General features: G+C 41.2%; 1 protein-coding gene across 1 annotated transcript in view; it reads right to left on the bottom strand.

Moving 5' to 3' along the window:
- The window catches only part of LOC111873899, a 31679-nt gene extending 24818 nt beyond the window's left edge, over positions 1-6861 (bottom strand). The window contains exons 1-2 of the mRNA XM_023868970.2: positions 6715-6861; positions 3592-3778 (exon numbers count right to left, since the gene is read on the bottom strand). Coding sequence (XP_023724738.1) covers positions 3592-3757 — 166 coding nt within the window. The 5' untranslated portion in view covers positions 3758-3778; positions 6715-6861. The remainder of the gene's footprint in view (positions 1-3591; positions 3779-6714) is intronic.
- Positions 6862-24183: the final 17322 nt, after the last annotated feature.

The following is a 24183-nucleotide window of genomic DNA, read 5'->3' as shown; positions in this document are numbered from 1 at the left end:
GCTGAGAATATCTTCATCCCCGATACACTTAGCAGAACACTGAAACTCAGTGGACAATGCTTCCCTTTGATTCTTCTTAGCGATTGAATGCTCGCTTGCGGTGTCCCACGTGACTTTCTTGCTGCTGTCACACTTGTAAGCGGAGTTACCAGTGGATGCACTCACACTGCTCTCCGGCTCACAGGTCTGCAGACAATTACAATGAAAGTGCGACTAGCACTCGCCACGCCAAATGAACATTTGTTTGCCGTAAAACTGCCTTTCGTAAACGGCACACAGATCCTTACTGGCCATGCTGAACCAGTGGCAGGCCTGTACACACAGATACAGTAGACAATCAANGCAGCTATTCAAGAATTTCCCAGCATTTAAGGAACCCCAAGGTTCATTACCGTGTTCACAAGAGCCCTCCACTGGTCCCTATCCTGAGACAGATCAATCCAATCCATACGATCCCATCCTATCTCTCTAAGATCCATTTTTATATTGTGCACCCACCTACGCCTTGGTCTTCCTTGTGGTCTCTTTCCTTCTGGCTTTCCCACCAATATCCTATATGCATTCCTTTTCTCCCTCATTCGTGCTACATGCCCTGCCCACCTCATCCTCCTTGATTTGATCATTCTAATTATAGGTACTTGGAGAAGAGGGTACTACTATTACTACTACCAACACTAATTATATTAATTATTATTGATAATAATAAAATATTCAGATTAAATTTTCTTGTCAATGTGATGGTTCCCACGAGAAGTAGGTAGCCAGGTGATGGTTGCCTGCACGCTTGCGTATTTATTTCGCTGTATTAATTGCAACAAAGGCAATGTATGTGGATAAATATTTCTCGAAAATACATAAGCAATTGCCATCTGCATATGAAATTAGATTTTTACATCAAGATCATCATTTTTCATCATTTTCCACTGTCATCTCTGAAATTGGCCTTATTTGTTTTAAAAATACCGAACATTCTGCAGGCGGAGACTATGTTCCTGGTAGGGCTCATACAGAAACCCAAAGGAAAGGAATTTGAAGAAATTACGTGATAACGTTCGCTTTTGATGGTCAGATCGATTTCTGGGGTGCATGCCCATAAAATTAGATTCTCTGGCTTATTCCCATTCAGAGTTATTTCTGAAATTGTAAATCTAGTACACAGTTGGTAGGATTCCTTGGACGGGGGATCGGACGGTTGCAAGGCTGCTAGCTACACAGGTCAACGCAAACACAGAATAAAGGCAGACATTCATGCCATAAGTGGGAGTAGAACCAACGATTCCAATGTTCAAGTGATCGAAGTCGTTTCATGCCCTAGACTGCGCGACCAAAATAATTTTGATTTTGATACAAGTCTAAGTAACGTAAATACGTGTATATAAACAGAGTTGAAATTTATATAATATGAAATATTTTGGGTTTGTGATTAACCAGTAGAAGTCTGAACACTTTCTTATCTGGATACATCTGGTGGAGTACAAACATAAAATCCAATTTAAGAAAAGTCGTCAAGGAACTGGAAGTCTGCCAAACCGATTCGCATATTTTAACCACTACAACCAGTAGACTGTCAAGATGACGGGAAAATATTAACTAAAATTAAAGAGCGGCTGTCTTCTTCAGAATAATTGCCGTGGTGGTTACGTTTTATTTCCTTGAAAAATGACAAATTTTGCATAATTTTCATAAAAAATATCAAACTTCATTAACCAAATTTGAATGACGCCACTGCCCCAACATCAAAGTCCTCTAGAGTGTACCGTTCATGATTTGGGGTTTCTTCTCTGAAGAAAAAGAAAAAATAAGTCCATTCTACCACCTAATTTGATTACTTTGGTTCCCTCCCTGATGAAAGAGGAAAACAAGCATATTGATCATCTGTCCGGATGACATAGGTTCCATTCTAGGGGAAAAGGGTCGAACAGATATATTGAAACGTCTAAGTGAATAAATCTTTCAGTCTTGTTAAGGATCTGTGTACAGTGGCCCGTAATGAGAACATTTTCTATGATGTTCTTACTCACTTAATCCGTTCCTCTTATACTTTGTGGTGTCGACGTTGTGTTTTTCATTTTGGTCATTTTACAGACAGTAGGACTCCTTGGACGGGTGATCAGCTCGTCGCAAGGCCTCTACCTAAACACAGGGCATTACAAACACAGAGTAAACACATACACATACCAAACAACCATGCTTTGTGTGGGATTCGAACTCACGATCCCTGCTTCCGAGCAAGCGAAGACAGTACATGTCCCAGACCAACGTTTCTTGCTGTGGCATCAATTACACCGGACCCTCATCTTATGAAAGAAGCATTTACCGTGCCGAGGTCAAAGTTTGAGAACTATTGCCCTAGACCGCTCGGCTACCGTGACCGGCTATGAGGCTGTTAAGAAGAGCTAAATGCAACGGTCCACGAGTAGTGCTTCGCTGTGCTGGGAAATGTTTCTTGTTATGGCAATAAAAGTTGACCTTGGCCTCTTACAAATCCATCTCATTTTAAGTGGAAACGTTCAGAAGGAAAGAGGGCGTGTTTCACAGACTGCAGTTGTACTGTCAGTTCCACATGGACGCCCTTATTTACGTAAGGAACAATGTAACCAGAATACTCACAAGGCCTTTCCGAACTCCGCTGCTGTCGAATCTGTATTGCCAGTAATACGCCGCACACAAACTGCGTCAAGACAAGCATCAAGACATGGGACAAAAGACGCAGTCTTACTTCATTCGTGATTCGTCAGCATCATGACTCAGACCGGTGTGCGGCGGTTTTCATAATCTCATTCGTTTCAACTGTGCTCCTTTCTTTGCGTCATGTCGCAGACATCGTGTCTTGACGCATGCCGGTGTGCAGCCTACCTAAGGTTGCATTACAAATACCGTATAACAAGCGTAAGAAGGGATGTAATTCGTGAATTTGGATCCGTTATTGATAAAAAGACGAAATTGTCTCTGTATCTAATTAATTACACACTATGGCTTTAAGACGTATTTTGGAGTGGAGGTGTAGCTCCACCATTCTTGCCTTCGGTCAGTGAAGAGCTTCACGCTGCAGGCGCTTTAACCTCAGGGAATGAGCCCTCGACACCTATTCAACAGGAGATTGGATGGGCGCCAGAGCCGGTTTGGAGCCTGGGAAATAGAGAAAAATCTCTTGCCCTTGTCAGGAATAGAATCCCGGACATCCAGCCCGTAGATAGTCGGTATAGCTACTGAGCTATACAGCTATATCGGTCATAAGGATATTATGGCTGTCCGTCTGTCTATAACTTAGTTGCGGCACCTAAACCATTGTACAGAATTCCCCCATCCTCAGGTTCAGAAACGTTAGTCCCTACCTATAAAATTCTAGGCGTCATCTCGCAGGGGACCGCGGTCTTCATGTTCACAGCTGCGGGAACCTCTATCTCACATAGATTATTTTAAAACATGTGGTGGATCACTGTTAGAAGTTTAGTCATATGGGCCTATGGTCAACTCTGCTTAATTTCAGCTTAATAATTTTCTAACAACACTGTTGAGGATTTTTCTGTGATACGTTACGGATTACAGGCTTTGAAATAGTGTTTCCTTTACAAGAAAGCTTCCACTCGCCTTGATTGTTATGTTGTTCCAAGCGAGTCAAATGAAGATTCAACCTCTGGAGTTGTTCCTTGGAGAATCTAAGTCTTGACCCTGGTAATTTAACCTCACCATGCCCCCTAGGGCTCTGTTGAAGACCCAAGCATCCACTTTCCCTTTTACTGGGGCTGCTACCCATGGTCCTCTGTCTGTTGGAACCCTGAAACAGGTGTCACGGATATATCAGTTTTGTTTTGTGTCCAAAGAGACCTATCTTAACGTTTTTTTATTGTTAGTGGGTTGGGACTAAGTCCCTTGTACTGCGACCACTTCTGACCTATTGTACCAGCAACAGATGATAGGTGAGGGTGATTCTGGAGCAATTGGTGGAATGAAGATTGGCAGGGGAAACCGAAGTACTCGGAGAAAACCTGCCCCAGTGCCACTTTGTCCACCACAAATCCCACTTCACCAGACCTGGGATTGGACCAGGGCCGCCGCGGTGGGAAACCAGCGACTAAGCGCGTGAGCTATGGTGCGGCCATAGCTTAACGTTACTTACTTACTTACTTACCCTCATACTCAGTGACGAAATTTTCTGTATATATATATATATATATATATATGGTTTATTTAACGATGCTATCAGTAGGGTCGGCCTTTATGATTTTTTTTTAATTTGCTTAGTGGGAGGTGGAGTCCAGCTGGGTCCACTTGGCACGTCGACCACTGATTAGCCTATTGTACCTGCCCCGGGTGATTATGATGACGAAGAATTTGGTGGGATGAAGACTGGCAGGGGAAACCGAAGTACTCGGAGAAAATCTACCCCAGCGCCACTTTGTCCACCACAAATCCCACTTCACCAGACCCGGGTTTGAATCCGAGCCGCCGCGATGGGAAGCCAACGACTAACAGCTTGAGCTATGGCGCAGTCACTTATGTAACACCGAATATTAGGACGAATAAGAAATAGTGAATTAAAAAGGATTATCTAATTTGAAGTACTTCTTTAAATATCAGATATTTGTCTGGAGGTAATGAGAAACACTATGCAAATTTATGAACAGAGGAAACCCCAAATAGCAAGCAGAAGTGCTAGCCGATCCACCATGACGCTCGCTGATACATTTGGTTGTTAGCAAAAAGAAAAACATACTTTCAGATTGTGCATTCTTCCATAAAATGGGTTCATCGCAAAACAGCACAAAACTGTCTATTTTGTTTTGTATTTTAATTTCGCTTACATTTCTGATTATGTCCTTCGCAGGAATATTGTTCCCACAGGAACAAATACTATTAATTAAATGAAAATTAACATAAAATATTTACTTGAATTTTTGTATACTCTGGAATATGTTTCTTATGTGTTGGAGGCAGCTTTTATATCATTGCACCCGACAATTTTAAGGCGGTATGCATCTGGGTATAAAACAGAATTACTGGGAAGAAAATTTTGAGAACCTCAAATCCTACTTAATACCTTATATTTTTTTAATTCGCATAGTGAGGAGTGGAGTCCAGCTGGGTCCACTTGGTACGTCGGCCACTGATTAACCCGGGTGATTATGATGACGGAGAATTTGGTGGGATGAAGACTGGCAGGGGAAACCGAAGTACTCGAAGAAAACCTGCCCCAGGGCCACTTTGTCCATCACAAATCCTATTTGACCGGACCCGGATTCGAGCCCGGGCAGCCGCATACTTATTACCCTTGTTCATTCCAATGCCTCAGTCAGAAAAATGAGGCTAGCAAAGGCCTAATGATACAGCAGATCTGTCTGTCTTCATTCCTGTTACACACACGTGCAGCATAGGGCATCCTGAAACGCTTCGTTTCACTTCAGTTTATTAAACTTAGACAGTCGGTAGGACTCCTTGCACGGAGTGTCAGTCCGTCGCCAGGCCGCTATCTACAAACAAGCACAGAATAAACGCAGCCAAACATCCATGCCTTGAGTGGGATTCGAGCCCACGATCCCAGTGTTCGAGCGAGAGAAGAAATTCCATGCTTTAGACGGCGTGGCCACTGTGATCGCCTCAATAACACGAGTACAGCGAGTCATCTGAAAATACCATCCTTGAACTCTGCGTATCAGATAATCGACTATTAATAAATAGAACGTAGGTCATTTAACGACTTTCTATCAACTGAAGCTATTTATCTAGAATCGAAGGACATGAGCAATCGTGACTAGTTTCTGGTAGTATCGTGGTATTGACAGAATTATGAAGAGACGCGGTCACGATAGGAGATATTACGGCAGAGACTCGAACCAGTACCTCCTGAAAACAATCCCAAAGCGTTAACCCTAATACAAGGAAACCTTACAGACCGTACACGTGCCAGGGAAGCATGACCAGGGCGTAGTTCGAAACATCTTACCCGAAATCATGAATTCTGAAAATATGAAAATTGAAACACGAATTCTTTGAAAGAATTTAAATTTCCTACTATTCTTAAAATACCTGAAGCTATACAACATGAATCTTTAAATTACACAGTTTCTTTATTGTTTATGTGAATATTCTCCACGAGTATAGATTCCGCTGCCATAAGCGTATCAGGCATAAATTCTTCAACCTGATTGTGATTGTTAAGTAACAAAATAATCCTAGCGGTCGTAGAAAATGTTTAGGTATATTCACTACATATATCCGCACTAAATTTCGGATACCTAGCTATAATATTTTGTCAATTTTATCACTAGAACATATACAGAATTCACGCGGTGGTCACGATGTTCTTCATTCTACAGAATATATCTCCAATAAAATATTAATATTTCAGGGGAATCGATTACAACACAAAATTTTAGGACAGCGTATTATGTGAAAACAGAATTTATCCCTCCACAACATTCATTCGACCGTTATATTGACATTACACACTGCGAAAATTTAAAAAAGCCCAAAAACAAAATGACCTCCAGTGGCATGACGTTCATACCAATCTTTCAAGTTGTTAAAAAGTTATTACGTAGGTCGGTGCAGACGCATAAGCACGATACTGTAAATATGTTCTTCCTTATAGAATAAGGAAACCGCTATTGTTGACATATTCGCTACGCAACGTACCCAAAAATGCTTCAGAAACTTACAGAAATAAGTACGGTTATGAGAATAGAACCAAAATACACTTATGACTTTGATTACCTAACACTAAGAAGACGTTGTCTCTTTCCATGAAGACATGGTTCTCTGAATAAATATGAGTTATCACTGTAAAACTGAACTGTATGCACTGGGAAACATTATAATTTCACTCACACAACTGGCGACATATCACCCGTTCCTGCATGTACATATAAGGCCACTGAATTACTGGGGCATTGTTCACACACGGCAGGATGTTGGACGGAGAATCAACACGCACACAACAATACAATTCTGTTTCCGGTAACCATCTTCCTTCTCCCACCTATGCTACACTTCCGATCACGTGAGATTCTATTCAGGTTTGCTTTTCTAGTTATTTCGTTCTGCCCCTACATTCCACCTTGATTGTATGGCTGCAATATCGTAGTCGCCGACAAACACAAAGTTAGGCATTATGGGATATCTGTTTCACTTTTCAAACAGCCTATAGCATTATGTTTCTAAAGCTGCGGAACGTACTCTTTTATTTTTGGCTTTTCTCAATGTCTCAAAATATGTAGCATCAAATATTAGGATGACGAATAATGTATTAGAAGGAGTATACAAAATAAAGGCAATTTTTGCATTTCCCATTTATCGTCTCACATATAAAAAAACGTAAAATTTTCCATGTAGCAGGCCGTGGAGGCCCATAGGTTTGTGAGATGCTGAGGTTCCAAGATTCTCTAGACAATCGGCTCATAGATGGCGGCAAGGTTGTCAGCCCTACGCACCGGCCTCCCTTCAAACCCAAGAATATTCCTGGTACTCATTTGTGTTAGAGGCTGAGTCGACCCCAGGGCCATAGTGCGGCTGGAAGGATTAGATCAACTGAAAAAAATCCAATGACATCATCGGGACTTGAACCCGCGACCTTCCTGCTTGTAGCATAGTGCCTAAACCAACTACGCTACTTAGCGCCATAGCTCAAGCGGTTAGTCGTTGGCTTCCCACCGCGGCGGCCCGGGTTCGATCCCTGCTCTGGTCAAGTGGAATTTGTGGTAGACAAAGTGGCGCTGGGGCAGGTTTTCTCCGAGTACTTCGGTTTCCCTTGTCAATCTTCATTCCACCAATTGCTCCACAATCACCCTCACCTGTAATCTGGGGCTGGTACAATTGGTCAGAAGTGGCCGCAGTACAAGGGACTTAGTCCCACCCAACTAGCAATTAAAAAAATATGCTACAGCGTGACCCGTCTCACATATAAACTTGAATTAAAATCTTAAAATTCATGTTGTCTGAACTTTAAAATATTTTTCGCATCCCTGGCGCACTACATGTTTCGACCGATATGATCATCATCAGATGTTTCGAAAATTGCTGCTGAAAACTGTTGCACTTACGTGAATGAACACAATTCCAAAGTATACGCTCCTACAACAACGTACGTACGACAACACATGGGCGCATGAGTGAGGATTTAGTACACACATTTCTTATGACTGAAATCTGACGTCTGCTATATCCTAGTTCCTCTTCAAGAGTGTTTTGCTCATATTCACGCCTGAGGAAACCCGGGAAACCAACAGACGTCTGAGTGCTTTGTGAGGAGGTAGACCGCTATTGCATGAATATGTACGGGTAAGATTAAGTAGAAAGCACAATGGACCACTGTCGGTCGCGGTGCAAGGACCCAGAAGGCCCACCCCTTATACATTCATTCATTCATATTCGTACATTCATGATTAAGTAAAGAAGGATATAATTAAATCCGAAACAAACTTAGGACCACAATCGTAATATACGTGGTCTGACAAGCCGTAGCATTTAATGCGAATGGAATGACCCGCTCCACGAAGCTTGGACTGACACAGGTCTTGTATATATTGTATATACATTTAATAAAATGTAAATTGTACATACTGACAACAGACTTATTACTGGTGACTGTGACTCTGGTAAACGACAGAGCCGTTCTCTCATCAGAGAGAGCGCTCCGCATCAACAAGCCTGCAACTGTCGTACAGTAATAAATATCTGGTCTTAAGCCCCAGATGAAAGCTTTACTCCAAGATAGACTGGCCGACTGACCGTCGGTCATAACATAACTTTAGCTTTGACTTTGATTTATAGAATATTGTCACGGGAATTTAGTAGTTGAAGGAAATTAGAAATTAGTCTGTGAAAACTTAGTGTGTGATTAGAAGATTTAGTTAGAGTGAGAGTCTCTCAATTCCGTTGCCAGGATACGACTAGTGAAGAGAGAATCCTAGCGCATGTGTAATGGTGAACTGTAAATTGTGAAAATCAGCCATAGTGCTGTATTGCTTGTAAGTACGAGTTAATTGTATAAGGTGTTAATAAATCCAATCATCCAATCCAGCCTCCGTTTATAGTCAGTAAAACACGTGACAATATTTTGCGTGTTGTCTCTTCTGTTCCGTTTTAAGTACATCTGATGCAGTAACGCGTGCAATTTGGAGCACTGCTCTGCACGCAGGGTCGAGTATGAGGAGTGTGCATGTGTAGGGCAGAGAGTGTGAACTTCGTTAAGGCTACAGACAATTGGTAACGGATATTAGCTCATTTCATTTGAAATGAGCTGTGTTCGGATGGCACGCTCACTTCGCAATTTGCTGAGTATTATGCACACACCGGGATTTCTCCTGATACCAATCCCAGTTCGTGTTGTATTCGCAATTACATACAAATAAATGAAACTCCGTACACATAGCATGAGAGAGGCACTGAGCTGGTTGGCTCAGCGGTAAAACATATAGTCCTCATACGAAAGATATGAAGTTGGAATATCATCTGAGTACTAGCTAACTTGGCATGTACTGTCTTGGCTCGCTTGGAAACCGGAATCGTGGGTTCGAATCCCATTCAGGGCATGGATGTTTAGTTTGTGTGTGTGAGTTTTTCTGTGTTTGTGTACAGGTAGAGGCCTTGTGACGAGCTGATCACCCGCCCAAGGAGTCCTACCGAATGTGTAAGATCTAGAAAAACCGAAGTGAACGGAGAAGTTCATGGAGGTAGGCCTAGGCCCACTGGGGCTGTAGTGCCAAGGAAAACAAAATAGTTAACTTAAATGAGTGAAATTGTTGTTTAAGTTACCACATCCCGGTAATTCTTGGGTAATAATTTAAACGAGCCCTTGTTCATTTAAGATATCTTATAATATTGTCACATGGCAGCCGAAAGACGGTAATAGTGAAGGAAGAAGATATGGCCGTTGCTAGGGAACGATCAATATACACGTTTCCACGTTAACGAAGACGTGACGCCACAATAGAAAACCGTTGGAAATAGTGTTTTGTGTTGAGGCCGGTAACGACCTGAGCAGAAGAGGACATTGTTGGATCCGCTAAAAGGCAACGACTGGTGAAGGCACAGCCGGTAACGAAGTGAGCAGAAGAGGGCATTCTTGAGATCCATTACCAAGCAACGGCTAATGAAAACAGAATATTTAACGTGTGCTGCAATGTGACGTTTAGTGCGTGATTTAACGATAGCATTGTAATTTTTTTTGTAGTTTCGAGTTTTAACAGTCCAACAAACCCAATTACCAATCCAAACCCCGTGTCTAATCACGAAATGCGTGACAATATTCATCCGACATTAACGTTACGTATGGAAGGAATATACAAGCAAAAGAAGAACTAACAGACGACTGCCATGAAGCGGCCAGATCTCGGTGATATCAATATTTCAGCTCCTTAATTCTGCAAAGAGCTCCGCAACAAATCTGTATACAGAAACTCGTATCTCTGTGGCACATTCATCTTGGGTATTTCGACGTCTTCTGTTCAATTTCTGATCTTATTACAAGATTGCGTCGTTCAAAGGAGGACAGACAAGCCCAGTAGCTTCTTTCTTTCTTCTTTTAAACATATTTTTAAATGAAATCTAAATGAAACTGCATAACGTGGAGATTAATAATTTATGACCATTATCACATACAATTATGACTACCCAATCATGTATGAGGTGGACGAGGCATGATAAACTAACAGGAGGAATGAAAGATGTATATAAAATTTAGTCCGAAACCTCGAGGGCATAGATCATTCAGTAACCCTACACTAAAGCGGCCTCCGTAGTCTAGAGGTAACGTTCCCACCTCGTGACTCGTAGTACGCGGGTTCAAATACCCGGCGGAGGTCGTCGAATTTTTAAGGGCGGAAAAATTCAGGGAACAAGTCCTCCGGGAGGGACTTTAAGCCGTGGGTCCCGTGTCGTAGCTTTACGGCACGTAAAAGAACCTCATATCTCCAAAGGAGGTCACTGAGCCAAATTAACGGACGTTTCCCGCCCAACAGCAGTCTCTAATACCTCTGGTAGATGGGGGAAGCATTATAGATACCTCTCAGCTAGTAGAGCCGGTCTCGCTGGCTGGGCGGGACTGATGGTAAGCACCAAGTACTGGTAGGATATAGAGACTGGTAAAAATCATAGAGGGAAGCACAATGGACCAATACAGGTCTCAGTGCATGGGGAAACCCACCCTCTCCAATAACTAACTAACCCTACACTTAAATAGGGGAAAAGTATTAGAATAAATCTTCAGGAGTTTATGGGCTGGATTAATTTGGAACAAAATATGGATTGGGGAGAGTGAGAGTGAACATAGAAATTAGTACTCAGTGTTGATAAACAGCGGTAAATATCTTGAATAGATAAGCGACTATTAGCTTCTCGAAAAGGGTTGTACACCAAGAAGTTATGTGTTAATTAATTAACTAGTACCTGCAGACATATGGAGTGATTTAATTATACCGGCTCAATTGTATTCTGACAGTCTGAAGGTGTTATTGAGGGCGGTTCGCAGCTGAATGTGATGCATAAGTGAACAGAAATATTTAACGAATAATTGAAACTTGCTTATATAAAAGGATTGCACGTGGTTTTACGTGACGATTCCATGGTGAGACTTGTACTTGTCTCGTCACTTGTTACTGGTAATGTGCACAATGAATCAGTCACATAAATATTGTACAGGGTTTTGAACACATAGACGAAAAACTATCTACACTAGCTGAAATAAAATATAATTCCAAAATCTAAGGGCTTTTAAAAATTATCTTACTACTACTACTACTACTTCTGATGATATTTTCATATATTTGTGTCTTATTGTCGGGCGTAATGAGGACTGGCATTATTTAATCACGTTTCAAATTTCTCGGGTTTCATAGTTTGACTTAGAAAATATAGAAGGGGATTGGTCATGGCCTAATTTACGACATTTTACATGCCGTAACTGAGGAATACTACAAACAATCTCACTCAGGATAGCCATATTCTTTTTCAGGAAGAGATATCAGCCAGGAATCACTCTAATAGACGAAAGATCGATGTAAGCCAGCCATTCTTAACGTTCGGCTTCGGTGAATATAATCTATAGAAGTCGAACATCAAGCAGGGACTGCTTTCAGCTCGAAGTTAATAGCTAAGGCCATTACCTCGCAATACAGAGCCCCTTGAGAAAAATATACGTCAGGCATCTTCAAGCAGATAAAGAAAATATCGGTTCCTTGGTAGATATCAGTGTTTGCTTTTTCTATCTCTATCCAGTACGCAGCCCGTCACAGTGCTCGCTTGGTATAAGACACGAAATGTCTGCCCCCTCTCAAACAATGGGATTGTGAGTTCGAATCCCACTCGAGATATGGTTGCATGACCGCGTTTTTTTCCATGGCGTTGTCCTGTATAGGTAGCGGCCTTGAGACGAGCTGATCCCCGCCCATGGAGTTCTACAAACCGTCTATAAGGTACGGAGTCTACAGAGTCTGCAGATGTATTCCGAATGGGAGAAAGCAAGAGGACCTTATCCGTCAAAGAAGAAAAAGCAGAAGAAGGATGGGCTACGATATAACCGTCTAAACGTAAAAATTAATCCAAATAAAATGTTCCATAGAAACAAAGCGCACACATTCACTTTGCTACAACTTCGTTTTGAGTATACGTACATCGCACGAGATCAGTTTAAGGAAAATGGCTTCCGTAGGTTTCTGCTATACTGTTTACAAAAATTAAAACTGTTCTATTTATTTATTTGGTGATGTAGTTGGCATTTCCTTCTAAATGCAATTGTCGTGCCAAACTGGGCTTTTCTGAATTACCCGACCAATGATTTGTGTGTTTTTAAGTGTAACCGAAATTAATTTTCCTCATAAATATTTAGCAACCGATAGCAGCATTGTTGTCGCCTCTTTGTCTTTAGGCCTACATGTTTTTGTCACGGGGCTCCTCACTCCTGGCGCTCCTAGCATCTGTGGATGCCTCCTCCACTGTTCAGTGCTTCAAGGTTTCAGCATATTTGATCACCCTCACCTAGTTCAGCCTGTGCATGGAAGCAGTTGCAGGGGTGTGCCCCTCGGAGGCGTAGATCAGTGTGGTCAGAACGATCACAACTGTGGGAACTAGTCTCATCCGCCCTTTGCAATTACTGAAGTGAGTCCGCAACAAAACAGAGAGGCATTGCCGCTACTGCGCTTCTCACACCGGAGATGATGTGTACAGCTTGTGTTGGATCAGAACAGGTGCAGGGGTCCTGATCCTGCAGTGAAGGCGTCTTCATGAGTTATTTTACAACGCCATCAGAAGCTAGGCTGTGTAGTGTCGAACGGTAGAACGATATCTGAATGAAGAATTGGAAAAGATTTGAAAGGAGGCATTCATGAACTAATTCAAATATTATTTTTTCTTCATTCGCTTAGTGGGGGGTGGAGTCCAACTGGGTCTACTCGGCACGGCGGCCACTGATTGGCCTATTGCAGCCTGCCCCGGGTGATTATGATGATGGAAAATTTGGTGGAATGAAGATTGGCAGGGGAAACCGAAATACTCGGAGAAAACCCGCTCCAGCGCCACTTTGTCAACCACAAATCCCACTTGACTAGACCCGGGATTGAACCCGGGCCGTCACGGTGGGAAGCCAGCGACTAACCGCTTGAACTATGGCGCGGCTTTCCAAATATTATACTGGCATTGTTTTGAGGGACTGAGGAATACCTCGAAACGTCTCAGTCAGGATCGTTAGCGACCCGGCAAAGATTTGAATGAAGGACCTACAGAATATATAGACCGTTACTATTAAGCCAGCCAGCTCGGTGCAAGGAATAAACAGAATAACACAATAATTAATTTTTTAGCCGTTCGATGTCACATTCAGGTCAACACACAAAATAGGATCAGCTGCATATAAAACAAGATGGGCTTTCTTTCCTTTGTAAACCAGTGTTGTGTATTGCAACGCGTTTTCTTTTTGTAAGGATCTGTAAGACATGGTGACAAAATAACAAACTATTTCCTTTGACTGGGAGCACGCGGTATCGTAGTTAGTTGAGGCACNTATTTGTTTGTTTACTTTTACTTTTATTCATGATTATTTCTTCCAATTACTTAACTGTAATTTGTATTTGACTTTTAATAAGTTTGTATGTAATGTAATTCAGTCATCTACACTGTGCTGAGTCTGTAATTGGCCTTGCGGCTGTTGACTCGGCACATTAATAATAAAGCATTGAATTGAATTGAATTATTATTATTATTACGAGGAATTAAACGTCACTTAAAATACCATTTGCAACCAAACCTAAAACTAACTGAAAGTGGTACACTCTTATGAAAAACCCTGTCGGTTGGTCAAAACTCACCATGTTATCAGGTTCTCCTCATATCCCAGATCCATCTATTTCCTTACAGCTCAGAGAATCACATGTTTGCGTACTGACTACGAGATACCTTGATAGTGTTTCAGTAAAGTATCAAATTTGCTGAGAAAGCACAGTAATGTCTTTGAATGACACAGTCCTGCGCCATACATTTATTTGACGGTTAATGAAGCACAAAGTAATGATTCATTTCTTGCCCATGTAACTACGCGTATGTTGTAAGAAAATTGGGAAAGCCCACACTGAGATTGCTGGAAGATGTAGAGAATGATTTACGAAGGCTGAAAGCAAAGAAATGGAGGCCAAATGCAGATAATAGAGGGGAACTGGCATCGAAAGCTCTTGTACTCTATGGAATGTTGTATAAACAGGGTTCCTATAGTTTCGCAGGCATAAATCTGCTTTCTTATCAAAGCTGCCTGTAGCTCGCGAGAACTATATGACCTTGAATGGTAGGAGGGCCAGTAAATAACGTATCTGATGGGATGTAGAAGGAAGCGCCGTGGTTTAATTTGAGGTTCTCTCCAATGAATTTTCTTGGACGGACTTGGGAAAACCACGAGAAACCTAGTCAGTATAGTCGGTCTCAGAGCCGAGATAAGAACTCTAAGCCTCCCGAACACAATGCAGGAGGTCTTCTCAATCACCTGTTACGTTCGGTACTCACACATAAGAACGACTATAGATAATTAATCTGTTTGAAAAGCTTTATTAACTTTCTTATTGACTCTATAGTTCTTTCAGAACCTTGGCCTCCTTTATGACAGGTAACCATCCTTCTATCGTCCGCTTCCATCGTCAGGTTTCTTGAAATATGCTGTGTTATGAGGTGACCGGCCGGGGCGTGAAGATGATCACTCACCTCCAGCTAGTGCCGTGGTCAAGAAGATGTGGATCTATACATCCACTCCCCACATGCCTTCATGACGTAGTGTTTAATTCGTTGAGCACAGGGAGAACTTTACCTTTTATGAGGTGAGGTTATTAGCTTCAAGCTCATCTCTCAACCCGAAGGGCTGAGAGCGATTTTTCTTCTGACCCTACCCTTCGATCTGTGCAGCAAAGGTGACCCTACCGGAAGTGTCCACTCCCACTTTCCTAGCTCTCCAGTAATCAGGATAATAGAACCTCCACAACGCGCCAAGGTAGCAGACGAGGAGAAAGTGTGGAAGGAAAATCTTAGATTTAAACTTTATTTTAATTCAACACTCAGTTGTTTGTTAATTATGATTGAATACAGATTCTAAACATGGACTTTGGACGGAATCTATGAGTATTTAAGGTGTAGTTACCAGTATCTGTCTTTGAGAACGGAGTGAATTCATAGGAGAACTTCTGGCTGTTCCCCAGGTCTCGAGCCCAAGGCCGACAGAAGGGGAAGCTACGTGGCAATTACATCACTGAATGTAACAACTCAGGATTGTGCAGCGCGCTTTGTCAACCACACAAATGTCATCGAGACATAACTCACGCAACCTTAATATCGTACTGAATTCATCCTCTCTGTCACACAAGCACAGTTCTAAATTAAGTGCAGCTCTAACCCTAAAGTTTCTAACATAACTGTAAACACTTACTTACTTACTCATGGAGCTGAGCCCTTCTGGAGGAGCCGCCAATTCTGCAGCTACTCAAGAATTTCCCACCATTCTATGGAACCCGAAGGTTCATTACCGTGTTCACAAGAGCCCAGCACTGGTCCCTATCCTGAGCCAGATCAATCCAATCCATACCATCTCATCCTATCTCTCTAAGATCCATTTTAAAGATCCATTTTAAAATTATCCACCTATCTAAGCCTTGTTCTTCCCTTCTGGCTTTCCCACAAATATCCTATACGCATTCCTCGTTTCCCCCATTCGTGCTACATGCATTGCCCACTTCATCCTCCTTGGCTTGATCATTCTAATTATGCTTGGAGAAGATACTAACATAAGCATAATTAGAAAAAATAAAATTTGAATCGAAATATTCAGTTTAAAATAACATTGTCGCGAGTATTTTTTAAAGCTTCTGACGAGGATGAATTACCTTATATGAAAGAGTATAACGTGTTTTCCTCTAATTTACAGAAGATAATTAATTGAATACTCGTTTGCTTCAAACAGTGAACTTATAGAAATGCAGAAATAACTTCATAACGCCTAAAATGTGATTACTTATTACTATTTTGCACGATTCATAAGAATATCTTGTGAATGCACTTGAGTTAGGAAGCAACAAACCATGTCCTCTCACGCTGTCTTCTTTTGCGAGAAATCTAGGGGCAGCCGCTATTACAGACTTATAAAATCAGACAGGACTAAGCACTGTTACTTAAAACGAATATAAGTTAAAGCTGTTATAATAATATATAAGCAGGTAAATCACGTAGCCTTAGAATGCGCACGCATTTCTCCATTAAACAAATGGGAAACGAATCCTGACTCTGTTTTCCCTCTTGTCCTCCCTCGCCGTTCGCGACAACACAACAACTGGACGTGAGGCACAATACATGACTACACTTCACAAGGGGAAGAGCTCCCTTCAACTAATCCTTACATGTGCATATTACGCACAGTACAAAGGGGTCAGAATAACAATATACCTCCCTCATGCATCGAGAAAATATCCCCTCACTCAACTTTCCCCCACTTCACAACAATGTCTCACCCTATACACTTGCGTGTAAATTACATGAGAGGGTTAGTCTATCTCACCCCCTTGAAAATGTTGTCAAGGTAGGCTGGAGTGAAGGATCTACGAGCCTCAGCCTCTCACTAAGATAAGGCCTGTTTGATACAAGACATGTCGGTGTGGAGCCGGAATAGCTCGGTCGGCATAGCTACGAGCTCAACGGCCGAGGTTTGATTCCTGGCCGAGGCAAGGGATTCATCCCTACTCCAGAGCGTCCAGACCGGCTCTGGGTCTCACTCAGCCTACAATCCATTAGGTTCCTGGGTTTCTTTCCCGGATTAAAGCGACCGGGACGTGAAGCTGACCGCTCATCTCCATCTCATGCCTAGGTCAAGAATGATCGAGCTATACCTCCATCATTCCTTTAGTTTTCATTGTGTGGTGTTTAATTATTTCAGCAGAGGGACGATTTTACTTGTACCTAAGACATCTTGTGAGTGCGTTGTATTCATGCCTTCATTATTCACACTGATAGATTTTAACTTTGTATTTAATAATATACTCGTATATCACTGTTGACTATGTAACAGAACAGGCTTCGAAATTTGGAAGTAGCAAATTCCAATATTGTCTCGAAGACCTGCTATTGTGACAGAATTTTTATGAATTTTTAGTCTCATGAGGAAAATGCCAAGACAGTTCGCTCGCGGATTTGAATCCCACACAAGGCATGGATGTTTGGTATGTGTATGTGTTTATTCTGTGTTTTTGTTGTTCTGTGTTTAGGTAGAGGCCTTGCGACGAGCTGCTCACCCGTCCAAGGAGTCCTACCGTCGGTAAAATGATAATGAAACTGAAAATCGGAGACCAGGACCCAAGAGGAATATAGAGCCAGTGGAAAAAAAGGCAGTACTTTTTAACGCCATGAGCCATTTGTTCCCAGTTAACAGTTGGTCAGCAGTGTGGCACGACATGGCTCGCTATACTTTAGAGCAACGTGTATTTCTGTATGACACCCACGTCAAATGCGGATTTGCTGGAAAGTGTCGGCGAAAATTTCGACGTAAATTTCGTGATGAAAGAGTTCCCAGCAGATAAACTATTCATAATTTGGTGAATAAACTTAGAACAATGGAACTCTTAACAGACAAGAAAACAAAACATCAGCGTCGAATGCTTACTGAGGAGAAGTTAGATGACATAGTGCCAAGACTTGAACATACGCCTAGAAAATCATTGAAACGTCTAGTTCAGGAGACTGGAGTGTCAAAGTCTAGTGCAAGAACGGCAGCACAATTGCTGAAGTTTAGACCCTATAAAACAAAAGTAATCCACGGACATCTTGCAGCCATGTGACCCAGCTAGCAGGGTTCGTTTTTACAGTTGGTTTCTACAGTCTATCGTCGAAGGTGCGATCGAACTGCAATTGTCATTCTTTTCTGATAAAGTCTGGTTTCACTTGCAGGGATACATATATACGCAAAATAGCCGCTACTGGAGTTCCCAGTAGCCACATCTAACCCACTAGGTCCTGCTCCATCCAGTGAAAGTTGGTGTCTGGTGCCCTAAGTGCAAGAAGGATTGTTGGACCTGTGTTGTTCAACGAAATAATTAATTGCGAAAGATATGTACAGGTAATTCTCAGGCAGTTGTTTCCAGAATTAGCAGAAGCAAAAAGACGCAGCTACTGCCCACACTGCACGTATGTCTATTCAGATTTCGTCAGATATCTTCGGGGACAGACTCATCAGCAGTGATAATTGACCAGCACGTTCACCCGATCTTAATCCTTTATGATTTTTTTTTCTTCTGGGGTTGTTTGAAGGATAAAGTTTACAGCAATAACCCTCGAACGGAAGAAGACATGAAAGAAAACATTTATAAGTAAATTTCAAGTATTCTTGCAGAGGGCCTTCAGAAGGTAAATCAGCCTCTCTTCCGCCAGTGCAAGGAATGTCTACGTGTAGAGGGACAGCATTTTCAACACCTCCTGTGATCTGTGAAGAAAGGTAAGAATTTCCCTTCATTCAAAATGTTACTGATAGCTTCGCGTCCGACAGTGAACTGTGAACGCGTCAAGTTCATTAAAACACCCTGTAGTTGCTGAGCCGGTCAAGAAATTCCCGCCTTTAATGAAACTGAATATTCATAATCATGTAAGTTTTGAGGTTTTCACGGCGATGACTATGAAGAAAGTCGTCTTCTGTAGAAGCAATGAACATTACTGCTACAGCTATCTTTATTCGCACGCAACTCAACTACCCTGAAGATGGAGGCGATATGTTCCTCTGAAACGTCGGTTAAAACGAAGAATACACTGCGCCAGATCCCAGAAGACGACTTTCTTCATGTTCATATTCATGTTCACAAGAACCGCCACTGTATCCTGTCCTCAGCCAGATAAATCCAATCTATAAATAATAGCTGTACTAGTATTGAAACTTGATTCTGTCGTAATTACTAGCAATGCCACAGCAGACACTTTGAGTTGCTACGTGTTAAGGACAAGTGTAATGCTACAATAGTATAACTTGTTTGAGATGGAGATATGTATTCCAATTGTAACGCACAGAAGTATGAAACCAGGTTCTAAATGACTGATATGTCATATTATATTAGATTTCAGCAATTTGCTGGAGCTCCAGCCTGTGATTCTTGCTGGAATTTATCATGTCACTTTCTTTCGTTGTCAATATTCAACTAAAACAAGCTACACACTTCGCAATCAATAACAGGGCTACACCCCATTTCCTGTATGTGTCTATACCGCACCTACCCCTTCTTTCTCCCCCACTGCCGTTGCTTACTGGTAACAGTCCTCCCAGGATAATAACTCCAAAAAGACACAGTTATTTCTAATGTAACAGCACTCGTAGAAATACTGCCTCTATAAATGTTGGATTGAGAGACTTTAAGATACGAAATCTGTTGCCGATTTCCTTCGAAATATTTTACCTCTACATGTATTTTATAATTTATTTCATGGGGGTGTGAGTAAGCCATACAGTGGGCCTACAGCTTAGAGCAGCGTCCGAAAATCATACATGACGCCCGTTAGAAATGATATGATGAACAGTGGAGTCTAAAACATGTGCTAGGAAACGGCAGTGATGTAGTTTAAGACACTCCTGAAGCACTTTCCTTGAAAGGCTGATGAAAACGCTTAAAAACTCAGAATAACTGGTATCCCAACAGAGATTCGAGCCAAGGACACCCGAAGGCGAAGAAAGTTGAAATAAGATGCCAAGACCTAATTTTCTGTTGCATCTTTCGCTATTGAGCCCTTTGCCACTGCTCTACTGAAGTTCATGTAAGCAACCTTTTTAAGATTCACTCATATTATTTAAAATTTAAGTCGCACAGGTATAACTACGACTTTACTCTAAGAATTAATAACGAACTTCTCAGTTTAACTCATGAAATATTCACTTAACATAAAAAAGTTACAGAACTTAATAATATCTGGTGAATAGGTTTATAATAATTTGTGGTGAACTACTTTGCGAGTACGACTTGCGACTTACAACGCACCGTTCAGATCTTTCTTTTTCAGTAACATTTCAAGAAGCATTATTTTTGACCTAGAAGCAAACATAAAGGAACAGAGAGCTTGTGTCTTCTTAATAATAATGTTAGAAACAGCAAAACAAACTTCGTGGTTTTAGTCCGCAAGCGAACTATACCGACCGAGCAACCGCCGCTTGTCGGCGAAGTTAGTGCCAGCTTTAGCGTATAGATGGTGTCGAGTGGTCAGCGCAATGAATCCCCACGGCCGTTAATTTCGGTTTTATAAACCGGAGCCTCTATTTCCTTGAAATAGCTCCTCAATTATCCTCACGAGGCTGCGTGGACCGATTCCAGACACACTACTTCTCAGAAAATCTGTTAGCGCCGGGAGTCGAACCTGGATCTCTGGATCTGTAGCCAAGAACTCTGTAAGATTACAGTTTGTGACTCTAAATATGGACAGTGGCTGAGATGATTGTACTATGTTGTGATTTTAGCTGACGCTTATTTTTAAGGATTCTTCTAAATCTTAAATAAAATCCTTTACTTTATTCTCAGCCACAACATGAACCTTTTAAAATTCATATCACCACATCACTGACATTCTGAACATTCGAGAGACTCTAATTTTGTTTGTCCAACTTGTAAACAAACCTCACTTCCCAGTGAAACAGAGGGTCAGAGATGTGGCACCAGTCTTAAGAACGTTCTGCCTGATCAGGGATACAGAAAATATCATGAACGATGCAAGACGAATATGGAACAATGTTGGAATGAAAGTTAGCAAGATGGAACAAAAAATATTTGGAGGAAATTCTGCTCCAGTCTCTACGAATCTCACATGAATCTACGCCCCCGAAGTTCCGAGGAAGCTTGCGCCTAACCGCCTGATGTTTGGCCCCGGCCTTCCTGTGAAATATTTATGTTTAACTGTTTCTCTATGATTTTCATTTACTTCGCGAATAGCTTTATAAAAGTACGACTTCATCCATGATGTAATATAACTGATCGATAATGTTAACTTTTTTTGTAGCTGAACTTATTTAGACACTAATTGATTTTAATGACTTGAGCAAGTTTTGTTGAAAAGGTAACGTAAATGAATGTGAGATAATATATTCCAGATTGTTAGGTTAGGTTAGGTTAGGTTAGGTTACGTTAGGTTACGTTAGGTTCTTTATTATTAATGTGCCGAGTCAACAGCCGCAAGGCCAATTACAGACACAGCACAGTGCAGATGAATGAATTACATTTTAGACAAACTTGTTAAAAGTCAAATACAAATTACAGGTAAGTACTTGGAAGAAATAATAATGAATAAAAGTAAAAACTAAGTGCTATTACGAATTGAGGAATGAAACATAAATATTTAATTAAGAAATGAATAGTATAGATTTTCAGAGGATAATAATAATATACGTAATTCATTTTGTTTTACTGGACACGCAAATAATAAAAATACTAACAGTTATACTATATTTAAAATTTGTTTGGGTAGAATTATCAGAATCATAAGAAAAGAGATAGGTCATAGCAAATTAACTAAAATAAGTAGGTAAAATAAAGGAGTTAGTATAATGCAGACAGATATCCTATACAATATTAGATAATAGGACTATCAGTGAGGTTCAGTATTTAATAAGTGTTACAAGCCACATAAGAAAGACATATCATAAGACACAATACATACACAAAGAAAACATAAGAAGAACGACTCCCATAGCGGATGAATGGCGTTACACACGAGTTTGATATACGACATGTAAGATGATAGTTCTTAACAAGTTTTAATATATAAATTTTATTATTGAACAACGACGAACACATATTTTATATCATTTTATAAATGGACACTTGATAGCAGGCAGTGCAATGGTTTAACATAATTGATACACCTCAGGATGGCAGAATGATGCCGAAACATGTAGTGTGAAGTGACAAGTGAAATTGTATGCACTAAAAGACGGTAAATATTATTATTATTATTATGGTACATTATGGATACGAATCAGTGCAACAGGACGCTACATTCCACATTATTACAAGAAAAGTATTTTACTTATACCGCTGAGAGACATGCATTAGTAACAAATGATGAACATCAAGGATAATGGGGTTCGTAGAATCGCAAAGAAAGCCTTCAGAAATTATCTGTATTGGTGCACGGATTTCCACTCTGTTTGTGTTTCCTTTTAACCAAGTCACCCTTCCGGCTGGCCACCATGTTGTCAATACTGCGTAGCATAACGGGAAGGCCTAAACTGGGATGAGAAGATGTAGTAAAAAGTTATGATAAAGCTGTGGGGGAAAGAAACTAGAGAGACCTAGCCAAGAATAGACAAGTGTGGCAGAACCTTCGAAGGGTGGTTATGGCCCCGAAAGTTGTGTTTTGCCAATGACGATGATACTCCAAACGAATCTTTCTTTTAAGCTTACATACTTAATATCTTTCCACTGTAAACATGCACCGGGATAGCGTAGTCGGTATAGCGACTGGCTACGGGCTGGACAACCGAGGAGTCGGAGATTGAGTCCCTGTAGGGTCAAGAATTTTCTCTTCTCCACTTCGTTGAGACCGACTCTGTGGTCCACCCAGCCTGTTATTCAATGGGTACGTGGGGCTCTTTCCCCGGGTGTAAAGCGGCCGGGGTGTGAAGCTGACAACTCACCTCGAACTACGAGTAGTGCCGAGGTCAAGAATATGTGGATCTATACATCCCTTCCACCATACGTCTTTACTGCGTAGTGCTTAATTAGTTAATCATGATGACAACTTTACTTTTTTTTCCATTACTCCACTGTAAACATTCATGAATAGTATTCCCTGTAATTTCAATTTACTGTTCAGCAGCCGTAACCATTGGAGGAGGGACTTATTGATTGCTTGGTTACACGATTTGCGTGTGGCGCGGATGAGAGGTTGAGAGGTGTATTCTCACATCGGTAAACATTTCACGTTGCAAGATTATTTATTGTGGAAAACATTATTGTAAATAAGAAAAGACCTAGGCAATGCCTATCCGGCCTTCTTTAGCACATTCTTATACATACATCTTATTCTATTTCAGCGGTCTCCCAGCGATTCTTAACTTAAATCTGAGAGTATCATATTAATAATCAGTACAATTACTTATTTTACTTTTCTTATATATCTATTTTATATAAATACAGGAATGTTGTTTATGAAGTAACAGACGCCTTGCAGAAATCTTTTTTCTTCTAGCTTCAAGAGCTCTGTAACTGACTTTGGGTATTCTTTTTCGCTGTTCTCTGACAGAATGTCCATCACTGTTGCTCTTTGGTCCTCGTACCGTTTACACTTCCTGCTCTGGTAGTATTATGACATCTGTGTTTTGGCTCCTCTGTTGTAATTCGGGGAACTTGTTTCTTGGGCTCCTACAGTTCCATTGAAGTGTCTTAATTGGTTGATACCCGTTGAATTTTATTGTAATGTTTTTCGTGAAGTTCGACGGCTTTCCACAGGTGTCTGACCCTTGCTTTAGCATCCCCGGAGTACATCACTAAATTGATTATCGTCATCAATATGTTCTTGACTTGATCCTCCATCTGAATGGATTTCCAACTCGTTTAAAGATTTCTCTAACACTGTCTGGTCTTTAGAGTTGTTCCTATGCTCAGTCTTGTTTGGACTCGGTTCAGATATTTGAGTCCTGCTATTATCCGTGATCATCTTCCATTGCTCTCTCCAGTCGGTTGGCTCAGGGACTTTATGACGTACTGTTTT

Source organism: Cryptotermes secundus, unplaced genomic scaffold (assembly GCF_002891405.2).
Source record: "Cryptotermes secundus unplaced genomic scaffold, Csec_1.0 scaffold597, whole genome shotgun sequence".
Taxonomy (NCBI): Eukaryota; Metazoa; Arthropoda; class Insecta; order Blattodea; family Kalotermitidae; genus Cryptotermes; species Cryptotermes secundus.
The sequence above is the reverse complement of the archived record's forward strand: the minus strand, read 5'-3'. Positions and strand labels throughout refer to the sequence as shown.